The following is a 15,816-nucleotide window of genomic DNA, read 5'->3' as shown; positions in this document are numbered from 1 at the left end:
TGACTGAATGAAATTGAATTAAAACTATAACAAATGTATCTATTTGTTCTTTATTAATAGGATCTCGTAGGAAATACACGTCACATTTTGGTTTCAAAATAAGAGGTTGTTACATAAAAAAGGCATCATCATTTTTCATTCACACATGAAAAATCTTACACTTGAATATGTATTGCTCTGAGTCAAGATACTGAGATTAGACATTTTTACAAATTGTTGAACCAGACCCTCAGGAGAAGCCTCGGGGCCAAGGTAACTTTGTTAAAAAATTCAGAAACAATGTCCACATCAAACTCCGCACTGACTATATTTGCATAGCATGCATTTGATTTGAATAAGTATCTGGTGAAGACCCGCAGTGACAGATTGCTCCAAATAACTTGATAAATGTTGCATATTCTCTGACAAATTGCACAGACTCTTCAGGTATTCTCTGGAGGAATCCTAGAAAAAAAAAAAAGTACAAAAGGCCGGAAAAGAATAGAATTATTTACAAGAAATAATCCCTCCTGTACTGCATTTACCCTGACAACTAGTAATGTCTGGAGCCATTTTTACAGGGGCAACAGAATTGTACAAAGGTAAAAGGAGATGAAAATTAATTTGCTTTGAGTTACAAACGTAGAAATGAGTAATAGTATAGATATATGTGTATTTACAGGACTCGATCTCACGACCACATCCTCTTCAAATAAAAGAAAACTTGCGCACAGTATCTCTCATATTCGTCTTCATGGACACATCATTACATACTGTATTTACAGGCTTTCATATAAAATGTTCTTTATGTAATCTCAATAAATACATCCTCTAAAGTGATTTATCTTTTATCAAAAAAAAGGAAAGCCAGCTTCTTTTCTTTTAGAGATTCTACACCAGAACATGCTGTGAATCTACACTTTTTTGTTCCATCTCTCTCTTTCTCTTACTCACTTACACACAAACACACACATACACACACACACACACACACACACACACACACACACATACACACGCACACACACACATTGAACGAACTCACTGGGGCTCTCCTAGAGGTTTGACTACAGGCCATGGCATGTCAGGTAAAGGTGTCTGAGGCTCAGCAGGGGCCTGGTGCTGCTGCGTCTGCTGGTTGGCCCAATTTAAGTCCACTCCGTTCTTCTTCAGCGCAGCCAGATGCTTGATGTCCAACGTGGTGAAGGTGGTGAACTGGACCTGGTTCCTCTTACTGGTGGGGGAATGAAGCGGCTCGCTCCGGTGTGGCCTGGCCAGCAAGGTTGCTGAGCGATTCGCCATGGGGTCAATCGCCTTCCCCTGAAACTGCTGCTGCTGGGAGCTGGTCCTGCTGCGGCCCAGGGTGGCAGTTCTTTCGGGCACGGCCGGGGCACTCACAGTGGGCAGGGTGTTCTCCAGGCTACGGTGACCCATGGAGTCTATGGAATGACGGGACTCCAGAGGGCGATGGGTCTCACGTTTTAGCGTGGACGCTTGAGCTGCGGCGCCTGGGGCAGGACCGCTCTGGTTATTGCTCCCCAGCCACACCCAGTCATGCTTGTGGTCCTTCGAGTCCCTGCTGGGGGCCGGGCCGGCCTGTATGGGTGTCTTGTGATTACGGAAACAGAGGTTATACGAAGCACAGTTCAGTAAAAAAGCCAAGATGGCTACGCAGGAGACCCCTACCAAGGCATACATGCCAATTTCCAAGTCCGACATGGCTCTGAACGTGCGGATGAGGTCGCTCTCGATGATTTTTGGAGTTTTAGGTTTAGGAGGCTCCTTCTTGGGTGTCACATCTGCTTTAGGAATGTCTTTGTTAGGGGGTGAATTGGGGTTGTCGAGCATGTTTCCATAGCTGCTCTTCTGCCCCTCACCTTTCATGACAACACCCACTGTTGTTGCTATAGGTTTGGCAGTGCTCATTGGTGTATTAGTCGTAGTGGCAGTTGTGGGAATGACAGTATATGTGCCACCTCTTGTACCTCTGGTTGTAGTTCCAATCCACACAACGTGTGGCTGCGCAGGTCTCGTAGAATATGTGGTTGAGGTGGATGTTTTTGACATGTCGGACTCCTGCTGGTCAGGTACTGTGCTCCTTAGCAACCATTTATCCACATCTGTGACGGCACGCTGTGATGTCACCGTCGTTTTAATCTCTCCTAATGCTTCTGAGGCGCCACCATCGTAATCTTTATTCCCGTCAGTGCCAACCCCACTAGCTCCTCCTCCTCCCCCTGCTGCGGCTCTGCTGTTACTCTGGAAGTTCATTCTGAGGAGCCCCGTGCCCACTGCCAGTTTGCTCTTCCTCTTGGACTTCTGGCATTCCTCACAGATCCTCAGCTCCACCCTCACTAGCGCCCCCTGGCTCTCGCCTTCACCTTGTGCTACCACAAACGTGGACAGTGGGGTGCGGCGGACTGTGGCCACACCCTCATCTGGTGTAGAGACTGTCAGAGAGTAGATGCTGCGGTCGAACAGCTCCAGTGGAGCAACGGCCCCATCACTGAACTGAACCCAGCAACTGACCGCCGCTTCCTGAGAGAGAGAGAGAGAGAGAGAGAGAGAGAGAGAGAGAGAGAGAGAGAAAGAAAGAAAGAAAGAAAGAAAGAAAGAAAAAGAAAAAAGAAAGAAAGAAAAGAAAGAAAGAAAGACAGATCACACTATGACACAGAGTTTATATGCAAAAAAGCAGGTCAGAACAAATGCGGCAAATCAACATTCCCCCCCTGCCTTCACTCAGAGCTATAGTCCCATGATTGTTAATAGCACTAAATTGCCTATGCTAATCTCTTTATGATTACACTCAGTAGGGTGCTACTGCTACTGTACCATAGATTATAGTGCTATGAAGTTATAGTACGAAATATAATTTCACCAAAGTGGATAAAGGCGGTACAATAGAAGTCCTTTAAACAGGAACAATACAGCGATAAGGGTCATGTTAAGAGCAGAATTAACCAGTCCAATCACATTAAAACACAATGACCTATTTCCTGTTGCTAATGTGAGCCACTGGGCCGCCACAGACCTAACCTATATTTTGGGTTTGAATACATTATGAATCGCCCTGAGCAGAACATTAACAGCTTGCCAATTGGCTGGTCATCTGCACTGGCATGGTTCTAATAGTTTGTTATTGACGGAGGCAGACCAGCCACAGTGGCAGCGTACAGTAGGTAGAGTGAGCTGTCGTTCCAGCAACTATGGACCGCCTAATTGCTGCCCCACGCCTGGTTTCAAATGGGCAAGCTGCCATGGCTAAATGTGTGCGTGTTTTCAAAAATGATCATCCGTGCACCCTGTCTGCCTCCTCTACTCTCTCACACAGCGTGACAACTGTGGATGATGGTGGAGGCTGTGAACGCTGCGAGTTCACATTCTGAGAGGCAAAGAGAAAGCACAAATATTACACCCCTGAGGTCATTGTTGCGTAAATGTGCACTGTGGTGGCACTTCTTATAATTCAAATCCTCTCTTGTAGAAGCATTATATCTTTGCGGGAAAATTAGCATCTAGTGTGTTTTAATAACTCACAGTTTCATGATGGCAAGTGGTATTTTAACCTTCCCATTCATGTTTTGAATTCTGTTGTTTGTTTTGGTGCATTTACTGCTTCTGCTCCGTGTGTGTGAACAATCAAACCTCACTTGAGCAAACTGAATGAATGTAGAATTGGGTGGGTTATATTCCGACATAAGACATTTTCCGCTCTGCTCTGGTACTTATGGTTCTTGAAATGTAGGCTTTTGTGCTTTAAGTAGTTGAGAAGCTTCTTTGTGTGAGAGATACAAAGTCTGCAGTTTTTTCATTTGGATGTTTGACAATATAACAAATAATAAACCAAATGAATGGCATATTTCCCAAACAGGGCTAAAGAACATTAATGGAGAACCAAACAAAATAACAGTAGGAACTGTTATGTACATAAAGTAGATATGATCACCATCGTATATTCTAATTTTTCCTCAAGGTAATCTGACTTGTGAGCCATGACTCCTCTATGAACCTCCCAAAGATAAATTGCATATTTTATATATTACTCCAACGGAGATCAGTGCTTGCTTCCATCTCCAGCTATAGGATGGCAAAATTTCCCTTTATTCTTCTTCAAAGAAACAAGACTGATTTTTCAACTTTTTTCCCCCCACAGTTGCCACGTTTCTTTTGAAACTACTCCCTACATTGAAGATGCCCCTTTTTCTCCCCTGTCCTCTGTACAGACATAAAGCCGAGCCAACCAAGAAAGTTTCGATGTCTGCCCAATCAAAAAACTCTAGGTTGAGCTACCCTTATCCAGACCCCCCAGGAACACTTTCTATTTCATGTATTCACATAACCTATAATCTCCTAAATCCTTAATTCTGTTAATTCCTAACATTGCACACTACAGGAACACGATAGTTCATACCCTATATATACCTGGTAGATTTATGATCTAATCAAATTAAATCAACATTAAAATCAATCAATTAATCAATTCACTGCACTTGGGCTGGTGCCAATATCTTTGACTTTAGCAAAACTGTGATTAAATGCTAAATCTGAAATTTAAAAACTAAAATCAATGTTCAGGTTTCATGTACAAGGTTTAATTAGCATAGGTGCAAATCAAAGAGTGACAACACAAATCCTTATTTCTAATGTGCTAACAGCGCAAGAAGCATGTTGGTATTAAAATGTGGCTCTATGAAGATGCTGATGTTATTTATGCTGTTGCTTTATTATACATGCTTCTGTGAGTGTTTCCATGGTGGTGTGCGTAACAAAAGGAGGGAAACTGTCAGTGCCAGGGGCGTGCTTGTTAAATGCTCACACTTTTAAAGAACAATAACCCAGGGATGTTTTATGACTTTTTAGGCATAGGGAAATGCATGGCTGCAGTAGTAGGAGCTCGCTACAAGAGGGGAATAGCTTGCTTAAAAAGGCAATAAATAATTACACACAATAAATGCAGTGAAAACGACTGTACACTCTCACCTTTGATATTTAATCACAGCCTATAGCAATCTGAATTCAGTACTTGTGTTAATGCTCTTCGTTATGCTCTCTGATGAAACTGTGTATATGGGTTAACACAGACAGGTGTTCCATCAAAGAAATAAAATGAGTATCGTTAAATTTAAAATGAATTTCATGATACGATTTGATTTTACCCTGTACCCATGTACAGAAGTGTGTCACTGCATCACTTGAAAAATCTATTTTGAAAATTGAAAAAGAAATACCATTTAGACCAAGAGACACTCAAAACAAGCCTGCAATAAGCAAACACACTTTTATAATCATACATACAACTGCTTTTTTTATTTCTTGCCTCTTGTGATTTTAACATTCTTTTGAATGGCCCTTCACTGTTGAGGTGGCAAGGCTAAAAATGAGTAATGATAAAACTAACAGGCATAAAAGGAGACAAGCACCACCTCAGACAGCTGAGCTGTGCTTCACATTTTTATGCTTTGTGTGTAACAATTTTCCAGTTACTTACCTGTTTGAGCTGCGTGATCGCCTCCCGCGTGGTTGCCGTGGCAATGATGGCCCTGTTGCTCCCTGGGCTGAGCTGCAGGGACAGAGAGAGTCCAGACACCAACTGCACTCCCAGCTCTGTCACACTCACTTTGTCATCCACCACCCTGATGCTCCTCTCAGCCAGGACCGATGACGTCAGAGGGGACAGCACCTGCAACAAGTACAACCTCATTCAGACTGCAAATGGACACACACACACAGACACACACACACAGACACAGACACATCTCATGACTCACCTGTACAGTAGTAGTGCCCACAGCCCGTCCCTGCAGCACCACCCCATCATGCACCCTGGCTACGTCAGGGTCTGCCACTTTTAGAGAGTAGCGTACAAGATTGGTCACATCCACCTGTCAATCAAAGAAAAACATTACTTTCAATCATATTAAGTAACAGCCAAAGCTAAGCATGCATGATTACTGTCATTACACTAATTCAGTGTCTAGCTAGCTGTTGTAACTTTTGAACCATGAATTTAAATATACATAATCCCGATAGTGACTGCTGGCTTGTCAGCCTCGGATAGGACTGTCAAATGTTTTTACCTGCCAATCAGGACCCAGGAAATAGTCAACAGGCTCTGCCCCAGTTAGCAGATCAGGCGGCACCTCAGCACCAGCCTGAGCCACAAAGGGCGTGAGCACTCTGAGTGTAGAGTGCTGATACTGCAGCATGCAGCCCCTGCCCTTCCTCATCTCCTCCTCTTCCTCACTGTCCCATGTAGACCTAACACACAAAGGCATTCAAACACAATTAGTCACAGTTCAACAGTTCAGAGGAATACTTTTGGAAACAAGCATCTTTGCGTTCTTGGTGAGAGACAGATGATAAGACAGATGTCATTTTTATGCCTGTATGCTAAATTTTAAGATACAACAAGCAGGCGGTTAGCTTAGCTTAACATAAAGACTGAAAATAAATTCAAAGGTTAAAAACCAATTATGCATACCAGCACCTCTAAAGGTCACTGATTAACACATTACATATATCTTTGATTGTTTAATTTGTCCAAAGAAACATAGTTTAAAAGTGATTGTGGTTTTATTGGGAGTTATTAGCCAAGTTATTTCTTGGTCAGGCATAGTGACTCCAAGAAATAGTCTTGTATATAATCCCTCCTTTTTTTTTAACCTTTGGATAGAGCCAGGCTAGCTGATTCCATCTGCTTCCAGGCTTTGTGCAAAGCTAGGCTAACCACCTGCCGGCTAAGGCTTCATATTTAGCATTCAGGCACTATTCAAGAAAGTAAATCACTGCGTTTCCCAAAATGTCTAACCAAAATATTAATAATATGTTACTTCATGCACTGTAAGACACAATTTACAAATATGTAGATATTTTCCAGGTATAAATTCATTGTGTTGTTAATTCTAAGAACCTGTTGTAAAATATTTCACCTGGGTATGAGCTACTCAATGGATTCACTCTTAATAAATTCTAAATAAATATAAATTCTAATTAAATGACTGAATTGTTTAGTAAAATGCATTGAACCTCATTCTCAAAAGTTCAGTTGATCTCACCTTGTTAAAACTGCAAAACACTGATACTACAGAATCATGTAGTTCATCTTAAATCTGGACACCTAAATGTGGTTTTCTGCCGGCCAGCAGAGAGACTCTGTAGAGTACTTGATGCTGCTGCTGAGTGACCTTTCCTTCTAAATGAATTTAAGTTAAATTAACCAGGATCCCACTGCTCACTGGTTTGTTTATGGGTGATAGAGGTTAAGTTGCGAACCACCCTTAAACCCCTCAGTAATGATCATATAATTATCATAAGCACAGCTGGCCTGCCACGCATGGCACCACAGGTGGGCTAGAGGATTGTTGGATGTGTTTTCACACTGCAGGCAGAAAGCTCCTGTCAAGAAGTACGATCCAAATACACATCATTATTATATAGCCTACGGTCAGAGCTTAACATGTGATGGAGATGCTGCTTGAATTAAATCAGTGTGACTCAACACCAGACTGCGAACAAACTCTTTCTTCAATCCTGGATTACAGCAGACATAGTATCATGTGTATTTTTTCAGCATCTGACTCACTGATTTCCAAAACACTTTGGAAACACTAAAGTTTCAAGTTTTTATGCTGAGTCTTTTTGCCATGGTTACTCAACTTCCTTATTAGTTCTTTGATGACCCTTGAGCCGTCATGCCTTTTATTGGGTTCCCTGGCTGCTGAATCCAGTCAATGAATCCAGTATTATTATTAGTGTTAATTAAACTCTGTTGGTGTGAACTAATTGCAAGTGCTTATTTCAATTTATTTTGAAACTACCAGAGATAAAATAACAATGACAAAAAAAAAAAATGCAAGGATGAGGATATTCAATGAATCCACACAAGTAAATTATTTTTTGCCCCAGCCCAGTCTAACATGCATCTGTGCTGTTGCTGTCAATAACTCCAGTTGCTTCTCTGACACATAGATGCACGTGTCCGACATAGTGGCATGGCATGGCATAAATTCAGTGCTTTTTTCATCACGAGCTGAGACAACAGGAGACATTTCTGACCTAGTATCTGTTTTTGTCTAGAGCCTGTTATTGAATGTTTGGGGAAATGAAAGCCCATAAGAGTTTTTACCCTGGAGAAATCTAACAGCCCATCAGTCGACCGTCATCATTACTATCGAGTGAAAAATAATGACTTTACTGTAAGTATTGAATGGAATTCCACTAACCTTTATCTCCAGGGCAACTGTGTTGCCTCTACAGTGTCCCACTCACTAATGCACCAAACAGCAACTAACTGCATATACAGTATACAGAAGGATATTAGAATTTATATGAGACACCTCTCGATATAATACAATCCAATTCAACACCACCACTAACTACAGACTCAAAAATTACCATACAGTTGAGTCAACATCTCTCTGACTCTGTCAACAAAAACTGATTATTATAAGCTTTGCAAAGATCCAGTAAGATTTCTTGCTAGGCTAGCTGCATCTGAAGCTTTTTGCTTTTAAATATCTCAATACAAGGTCATCTGCATAAATAATAATTGGTTGCTTACATATGAAAATGACACATTTAATTAACATTTCATTTGAGGGGACGCTAACAAATATTTCAAGAAGAGGCATGTGAGTGTGGGTATCTCTTGTATTCTGTGTTCTTACTGCAAGTTCTCCCATTAATCAGTGTTAGGCAGAGATGTGTGACTTTAGACTTGATGTGACAACAACATCAGCATAATGCAAAATATTTGGCTCAAAAATCCCAGATGGAGATGTGACGATTTCCTTCGGCATTTGAGGTTGAATACAGAACAGTAAATTGAGGCTAGCGTTCATGTTCTGTTTTTTGTTTTTTTGGCTACCTATAGCTTAACCACGTTAGCTGTATACAAAATATTTGCATTCAAGATTTAGTAGCCTTGACATTGTCTGATGTTAGCTAGTTTAACATTGCTGCTTTTCAATAATGGCCTGCTTAGGAAAGCAAAACACAAAGTTTAGAACTTGGACTTGGGATTCATTGCTCTGACTTGGGATTTGACTCATATATCTTATACACATATAAATTACAAAGTGTAATGGCACTGTGCTGTGTCTCTGTCTCAGTTTACAGCTGGGGATTTGTGTATGAATATTTTTCACATGGCATCTTCAGGCAAATGGGACATTACCTCCTGTTGCCGGTAGTAACAGGGACCCTCCAGCCTTTGATCTGGCTGAGCTCGGGGTCGGCCACATCAATGGTCAATGGCAACCGTGGCATCCACACACTCATCTCCAGCTGGGCACTCAGGAAGCCATAGGTAAAGTTGAGCATCACCCTCTTCTTTCCTCTTGTCTCTTTTCCATTTACATACACATAGTCACAGCCCTCTGACACCTGGACAAGACAAGAAAGAGAAGAAAGATGAAGGGTGAATGAGCATCTCAAGGGTGTCCTTTGAATCTGCCCCCCCCCCAAAAAAAAAAAAATAAAAAATCAGATACTCAAATGGATCCCTTTCTTTCTGTCAGTCCGTCACGCTGTCACTATAAATGTCTTGATTTTGGGGCAAGAAAAGAAAAAAAGTTTAAAAAGTTTAGAATCATTTTAGAATCACTGGACCAGAACTGGGGCTGAACTGCAGTCTAGAGATTTGGATTCGACTTTCTCCAGACCTACAGCAGTAGAGGCTTTTCCATGTAAAGCCCCATGGAAAATGAATAAGAAAGTTTTTAGTTAGAAACTGACAGAGAGGGGAGTGTGAACAGAGGCACCAATACAAATAAGCCGAACCCACACAGACACAGACATATTATTCATTTCGTACAACTTCCAAGGTCTGGCCAAGGAAATGCACTGTGTTTCTGTTCATGTCATGTAAATTCACAACAGTGGTCTCTATGAAACTGTTACCGAATATAAATGAGCTCTGCCTTGCGACTGTTCCTGTAGTGCTGCTGTACTGTAGGTGGGAATGTTGCCGTCCCCACCATTGAGAGCAATGAGGTGAGACACAGCAGTTGGTGTGTTTTATTTAAGATTGGAGGCCTATCTCCACTACCGCCTCACTTATCTTAACAAACCAGTGGCTCCACAGAGGTAATTGGAGAGCACTAGACTGGAGAATAGAGTGTGGCACTGGAAAGAGGGAGGTGAAAAGGCGGAGGCAGAAAAAAGTGAGGAAAAAGCAGAAGGAGGAATGACTTCCAAGGTAAGTCAACTTGAACTCCTGTGGAAATGTAGAGGGAAGCCAGTCTCTGAAGACCTTTTCCCATAATGCTGACTGATCCAGAGCAAAGTCTCTTATGTCTTGTGCAGCTCTCCACTGTAACTACATGCACTGTGAGGCCAGTGGGCACCTGAAAAATAAACCCTGCACACTTAATTCGTGTGGGTTTTTCTACTCAGTAATGAGAAATGTTGATAAAAAATTGAAAAGTCATGCTTTTTTTATTTCATTTTTTATACTACCCTGTGGATTACTTTAAACCAGGGCTATTCAACTATCTTGTTCAGGGGGCCACATTTCCTGAAAGCTAAGGGCCTGCGGGCCGGTCGTTTCCCTGAGCTATTCTCATTATGTACACCTGACACAACATGGCACCACATTTTCAAAACTGATATTTTGCCATATTGCGTTTGATTTTCTGCGCAACATAAGCTGCAATATTAAAGGTAAACACATAGTTTTCTACAACACGTCATGTCCGCTGTCTGGCATATAATTTGGTAAATTCTGACATCTTTCACAAAGCTACATCACAGCATTTTTAAGTGACAAAAAGAGGCAAAAACAGAAGAGAGCAAAGAGAATGCAAAAGTTCAAGATGAACTTGCCTGTGCATTCGATGCCACACAACTAAGGATGGGCATCGTGCAGTAGTTCACCAGCAAACCCCGAGTCACTAAACCCCCCTCTGCTCTGAGAGTGACCTGAACCTGAAATTGAATTTGTGAACGACAGATCAGATAATGCTCTGTCCATTTCAGACTGAATTTAACAACACACTCGGAACAAATAGCTGGTTAATGTTTACTTTTTAGCATTAACCCATGTTCGTATGATTCAGTTAACTCTGTGTGTGGGCTCCAGGCAGATGATCTACCAGCAAGTCGGTCGAAAATTGTACATTTCAACATCTGTATGTGACGGACTTTCACTGGATGTTTCCACAGATCACTTGTGTCTCCGCCTTTACATGCAGAACACTCCACCACACTTTGAACATCTAGTTGTTATGGAACGTGGATTGGTAAGTTTTCTCTCAGCTTGAGGCGTCTCTGTGTTTGTGTGTTTGTGTGTGTGTGTCTGTGTGTGTGCTGCACAGTGCTCCAACAGGCTCAGAGAGAGAGAGAGAGAGAGAGAGAGAGAGAGAGAGAGAGAGAGAGAGAGCCGTGACAGCCGTGAAAGTTGGGAACATTTTGACAACAGACACTGCTGTTACTGCCTGGCACTGGTGAAACTGAGCCTGTCTGTGGTCTAAAGGATTTATTGTAGCCAAAACGTATTTGTAATTAAGCAATTGATCGGCGGGCCGGTCTGACTTGATTGACGGGCCGGAGTTGCCCTGCGGGCCGCCAGTTGGTTAAGCCTGCTTTGCACTTTCATCTTTACTCTTCCAGGACCAGCCTCCTGTCTGTATGTGCTGCAGAGGTGTGCCGTCAGGACAAGCAAGCCGAGCAGTGGTTACAGCTAGAAACAGACGTCAATTAGGATCTGATATTGCCTGATTACATTCATCTTGTAAATTACTTACTAATCACCTTGGTCGGCAAGCAGTTAGTTTGTATTGTGGAGCAGCACAGGCATATTAATTCAATTCACAGTAAATATTACATAATACCTAAGGCTTTTAATTCTGTCCTCCTTTTTAGTTATTGTATTCATATCTCTTCCTTTCTGCAGAGCTTTCTGTAAAAAGATCTACAGTAAGTTTGAGAAGTTTAAATCAGCATATTGAAGCAGGAAAATACAGGATTATACATCGTCACTGGAGTGTGTCATTGTCAGTTAATGGTAAATATTTTGAAGATTACCAAGGAGGCGTTTTTTTTCCTGCACGTTTGATGTGTTTACTGTCAGTTCAAAGGAATAATCCTAACACTTGTTCAGCCAGGAAGGAGCGCAGTAAGGTGAAGATGTTCAGGCAGAGTGCAGCAAAATGCAGGAGAGAGACTTTCAGCACAGGCAGCACAAAATCACGAGATGGGCCCTGAATTCAAGAGAGATTTGTTAGCAGTAGTGCATGTCACTAAATCTAAAAGAGTTAGGGCACTAGACTGTATGTGCATCAGTTTAGCCCGTGGCAGTTATGGTATGAAAGATAAAGTCTGTGGTTTCAAGCCTTAACTTCATCTGGTCTGTGGCTTCGGTCGAGCAGGGGTCACTGACAGCAGGAAGCGTTAGATGGCCATTCAGAGACACAATAATAACTGGATTATGTTCCTCTACTGATACAGAAAATCATTACAAGTACAGTCTCCGCTCTTTGGCTCTTTCTCCCTCTCTTAAGCTTGCACACTCGAACTCACCACCTCACACTCGAAAAAGCCAGTGACTGCCGTGTCCTCTAATGGAAACTAATATAATTCCTTTTCTTCTTCTTTCTGCTATTCTTCCTCTATATCCCCTCTCTCTCTCTCTCTCTCTCTCTCTCTCTCCTTTCTCTGTGCTCCTACTGTTCTAGTAACATGGATCCATTACACAAAGGTCAATTCACTGTGCTTATGGACTGAGTGGTGGGATCATGAGCTCAGTCTCTAATGCCATATGGAAGAGGTTGCTTTTATCCATGATGCCTCCACACACACACACACACACACACACACACACACACACACACACACACACACACACGGAGGCACAGAGACAGTGAATGTCTTGGAGTCATACACCAGAATGAATCTCGTTTTTTAATGCCTCCAAATTCTGTTTAATTACCGTTAAACATTCAGCAAACTTGCTTTGTATGCAAATTAGGCACGGATGATATATTAAATTCATACTGGTATTAAATAAGAAAGAAACTATTGCTGCAATAGGGGTTTTTTTTTATATAAAAGCTGTTTTTGTTTAAAACTAAGGGATTATATATTATTTGTGCATACTTTACAGATTGCATACACAGTGAATACTTAATGACCAAACTGCCCAGTTTCACATTAGTTAAGATTAACTTGTGGTGAGGCACTAATGCACTAAAGTGAAAGTCTACTGAAAAGTCTAAATACCAGCAAAACCCACCGGAGAGTTCCATATCTGGCATAAAAGGAAGGAATTGTTAATTTATCACATGCTAAAATAAAAAAAAAAGCATACATGGTTTACATATAGTTTGGAATTTGGTTTGGAGTGTGAAATTCACAAACAGCATGGAAATGATTACAGTGATTATTCCAATCCAGGAGGACCGGGCCTGTGGTTGGAATGGCTTACCTTGAGTGCATCCTCCTCTGTGGACCGACAGCTGGTGTAGTTGGTCACATCTGTGACTGAACCGTTAGCCTCTACAGCCAGAGTTTTCACAGGGACTGACACCATTTTACCCGTCAGCACTGCAGTATTCAAGATATCTGTGTTCTGTGCACGGAGAAGAGCAAATACAGAGCAGGTTAGTAATGTGGGTTGGTAAAAATGTCGCAGGATTATTCACCAGCTTTACAGTAAAAGTGAGGGGGCAGTTGGTTTGGGCTGTTCTGGAAAAAAATTCACTCTTTGCATTCTTACCTAGAATAAGACTAACTTGTGGATGCTTCTTATTTTTGTGAGTGTAGATTGAAAGGTGAGGGCTGAGACTGATACTAGCCAATTTTAGCTCATTTGCTACTTATGAGCTGAAAGATCAAAGAAGTAAATTCCTTTTTTCCAAAGATGAATATCTACTCCTACTACACCATATGTTGCACTTTCCACCAATAATTGCAAGTGGATGTTATTTCAAATGCTACTGTAGATTCCCTCAGTATGCCCTGCGCTACATGTTCAATCTGCACACAGAGAAATACAAAAGAGAAGGTTATCCAAAGTTGAGGTAGTTATGAAACATGGAAAAACTAATCTATCTACACGCCTACTGCTTTGTTATAAGAGTGAAGGTAAACAGGAAGAAGACGGGCTTCTGATACATGTGGTATATTGCTATGTAACAGCAATAGGCCCACCATGCAAACTCTAAATATGCAGCTGAACTAATACATTATACAATATAATCACTAGTTGTATGGGGGCGGGGATGACAGACAGAGAGTGGGTGTTAGCAAGACTAACAGGGATTAAAACACTCGCAGGCTGACAAACTTGATTCATTTGAATCACACTGACGCAACACTCAACACACAAACCTGGACAGATGTGTTAAAAAAAAAAACACAACTAAAGAGTAATATCTCTTTGATGATAATATACAGTGCATGTCTTTCTCTTACACACCTGGATGAAAATAAGTCCTCTACTGTAGTGTATTACCCACAGATCAAGACTCATATTCACACTAACACCTAAACCTGATTATATTTCTAATCTTCCAACCCGTTTTCCCACATTGTACCGTACAGCTATGTCAAAGCTGAGCAACAGCTTAGCTCTTATGGCTGCATTTTTACACACGACTCCTTCTTCAACATGGATTTCCAACTACTTTCCAGTCTATAAGAAACGTCTTTTTAACCTATTATAGGTTGTGGCAGTGTCTCTCTCTCTCTCTCTCTCTCTCTGTCTCTCTCTCTGTGTGTGTGACTCTCTCTCTCTGTGTGTGGGTGTGTGTATGTGTATAAGAAGCTCAGTGTGTTTTTTTTTTTTTTTTTTCCTTCTGATGCTTGTGGACTAAAGCATCAGACAGCACTCGGCAGATGTTGCCCGGCAGCTTCACATTCTGAACTCTGTCGGCTTGACAGCTGCTGACCGCAATTCCAAAAGGACATGCTCTAGTTCAGACGGCGACACTGGCCCAAACATAAGCCACTGGATCAGGGGTAGCACAAAATCAGAAAGCAATATCAACGCTCCGCGGTGCTGGCAGTGCCACACCATATCTTGATGTCCGATGTTTCCGCAAGCTCTGCAGTAATCTGGCTTGTGGTGATCAAGTTCAGCTCAAGTAGTTCAACTCTCCTTTAAATCTGCCTCTTTTCTGAAAACAGCGTTATATTTACACTCTGTGGTTTGTCTTGGTGTTGTCTGTTCATTAATTTATTCCATTTTTTCATTCAGTGCCAGATCCTATATAATGCTACACGTAAGAGAGGTAAAAACTACATTAACATTGAGACAACACACAGAAAGTTCAGAAAATCAAACACACTGTTGCCTTTCCATCACTTTCTAGTGCAACTGACAATGACATGCAAAGCATTACATGAGTTTATTTTCCTGCAGCTTTTATTCATTTACATCTAGTGGTGGTGGAGATTCATGTCTGGTTGTACCGTATCTGTTGTCCTATAAATATAAAGCTACAAATATTGTAGTTTAAAAGGAAAAGTGCTACAGCCGACTTTCACTCCACGGTTTTTCCTCATGTGAATCTTTTAAGTGACTGAGATGAAACACATTTGCTCCCCAGTGTTTGTCTGATTCGTGTTGACTGTTGTAGCGGAAGATAAACCTCCTGTCAAAGACAAACATGGATCTACCTAATTTCTGGTGGTTGTTCTGAAAATATAAAGGTTTTTGAGACAAATACACATAGCAGCAGGGGATCAGTCTAAGCATCAAGAATAATATTGATGCATCACAGATAATACTGTGATCGCAGTGTGTCTTTTGAAAACAGGCAGACGTGATCTCGACAGTGCAGACGTATGATAAACATGGAGATGCACTTAATGTTAAAAAATGATTGGTGACAAAAG

The 15,816-nt window shown here is 41.5% G+C and overlaps 1 protein-coding gene across 1 annotated transcript in view; it reads right to left on the bottom strand.

Annotated features, from left to right (window-relative positions):
• Window positions 1-44: 44 nt before the first annotated feature.
• The window catches only part of LOC111652974 (transmembrane protein 132D), a 31,337-nt gene continuing 15,565 nt past the window's right edge, over window positions 45-15,816 (bottom strand). The window contains exons 5-10 of the mRNA XM_023403399.2: window positions 13,403-13,546; window positions 9,155-9,363; window positions 6,057-6,237; window positions 5,748-5,861; window positions 5,468-5,659; window positions 45-2,517 (exon numbers count right to left, since the gene is read on the bottom strand). Of these exons, the coding sequence (XP_023259167.1) occupies window positions 1,021-2,517; window positions 5,468-5,659; window positions 5,748-5,861; window positions 6,057-6,237; window positions 9,155-9,363; window positions 13,403-13,546 (2,337 nt within the window). The 3' untranslated portion in view covers window positions 45-1,020. The remainder of the gene's footprint in view (window positions 2,518-5,467; window positions 5,660-5,747; window positions 5,862-6,056; window positions 6,238-9,154; window positions 9,364-13,402; window positions 13,547-15,816) is intronic.

The sequence above is a fragment of the Seriola lalandi genome, unplaced genomic scaffold (assembly GCF_002814215.2).
Source record: "Seriola lalandi dorsalis isolate HSWRI2012SDOR001 ecotype SW California unplaced genomic scaffold, Sedor1 jcf7180002054133, whole genome shotgun sequence".
In the NCBI taxonomy this organism is placed as follows: Eukaryota; Metazoa; Chordata; class Actinopteri; order Carangiformes; family Carangidae; genus Seriola; species Seriola lalandi.
The sequence above is the reverse complement of the archived record's forward strand: the minus strand, read 5'-3'. Positions and strand labels throughout refer to the sequence as shown.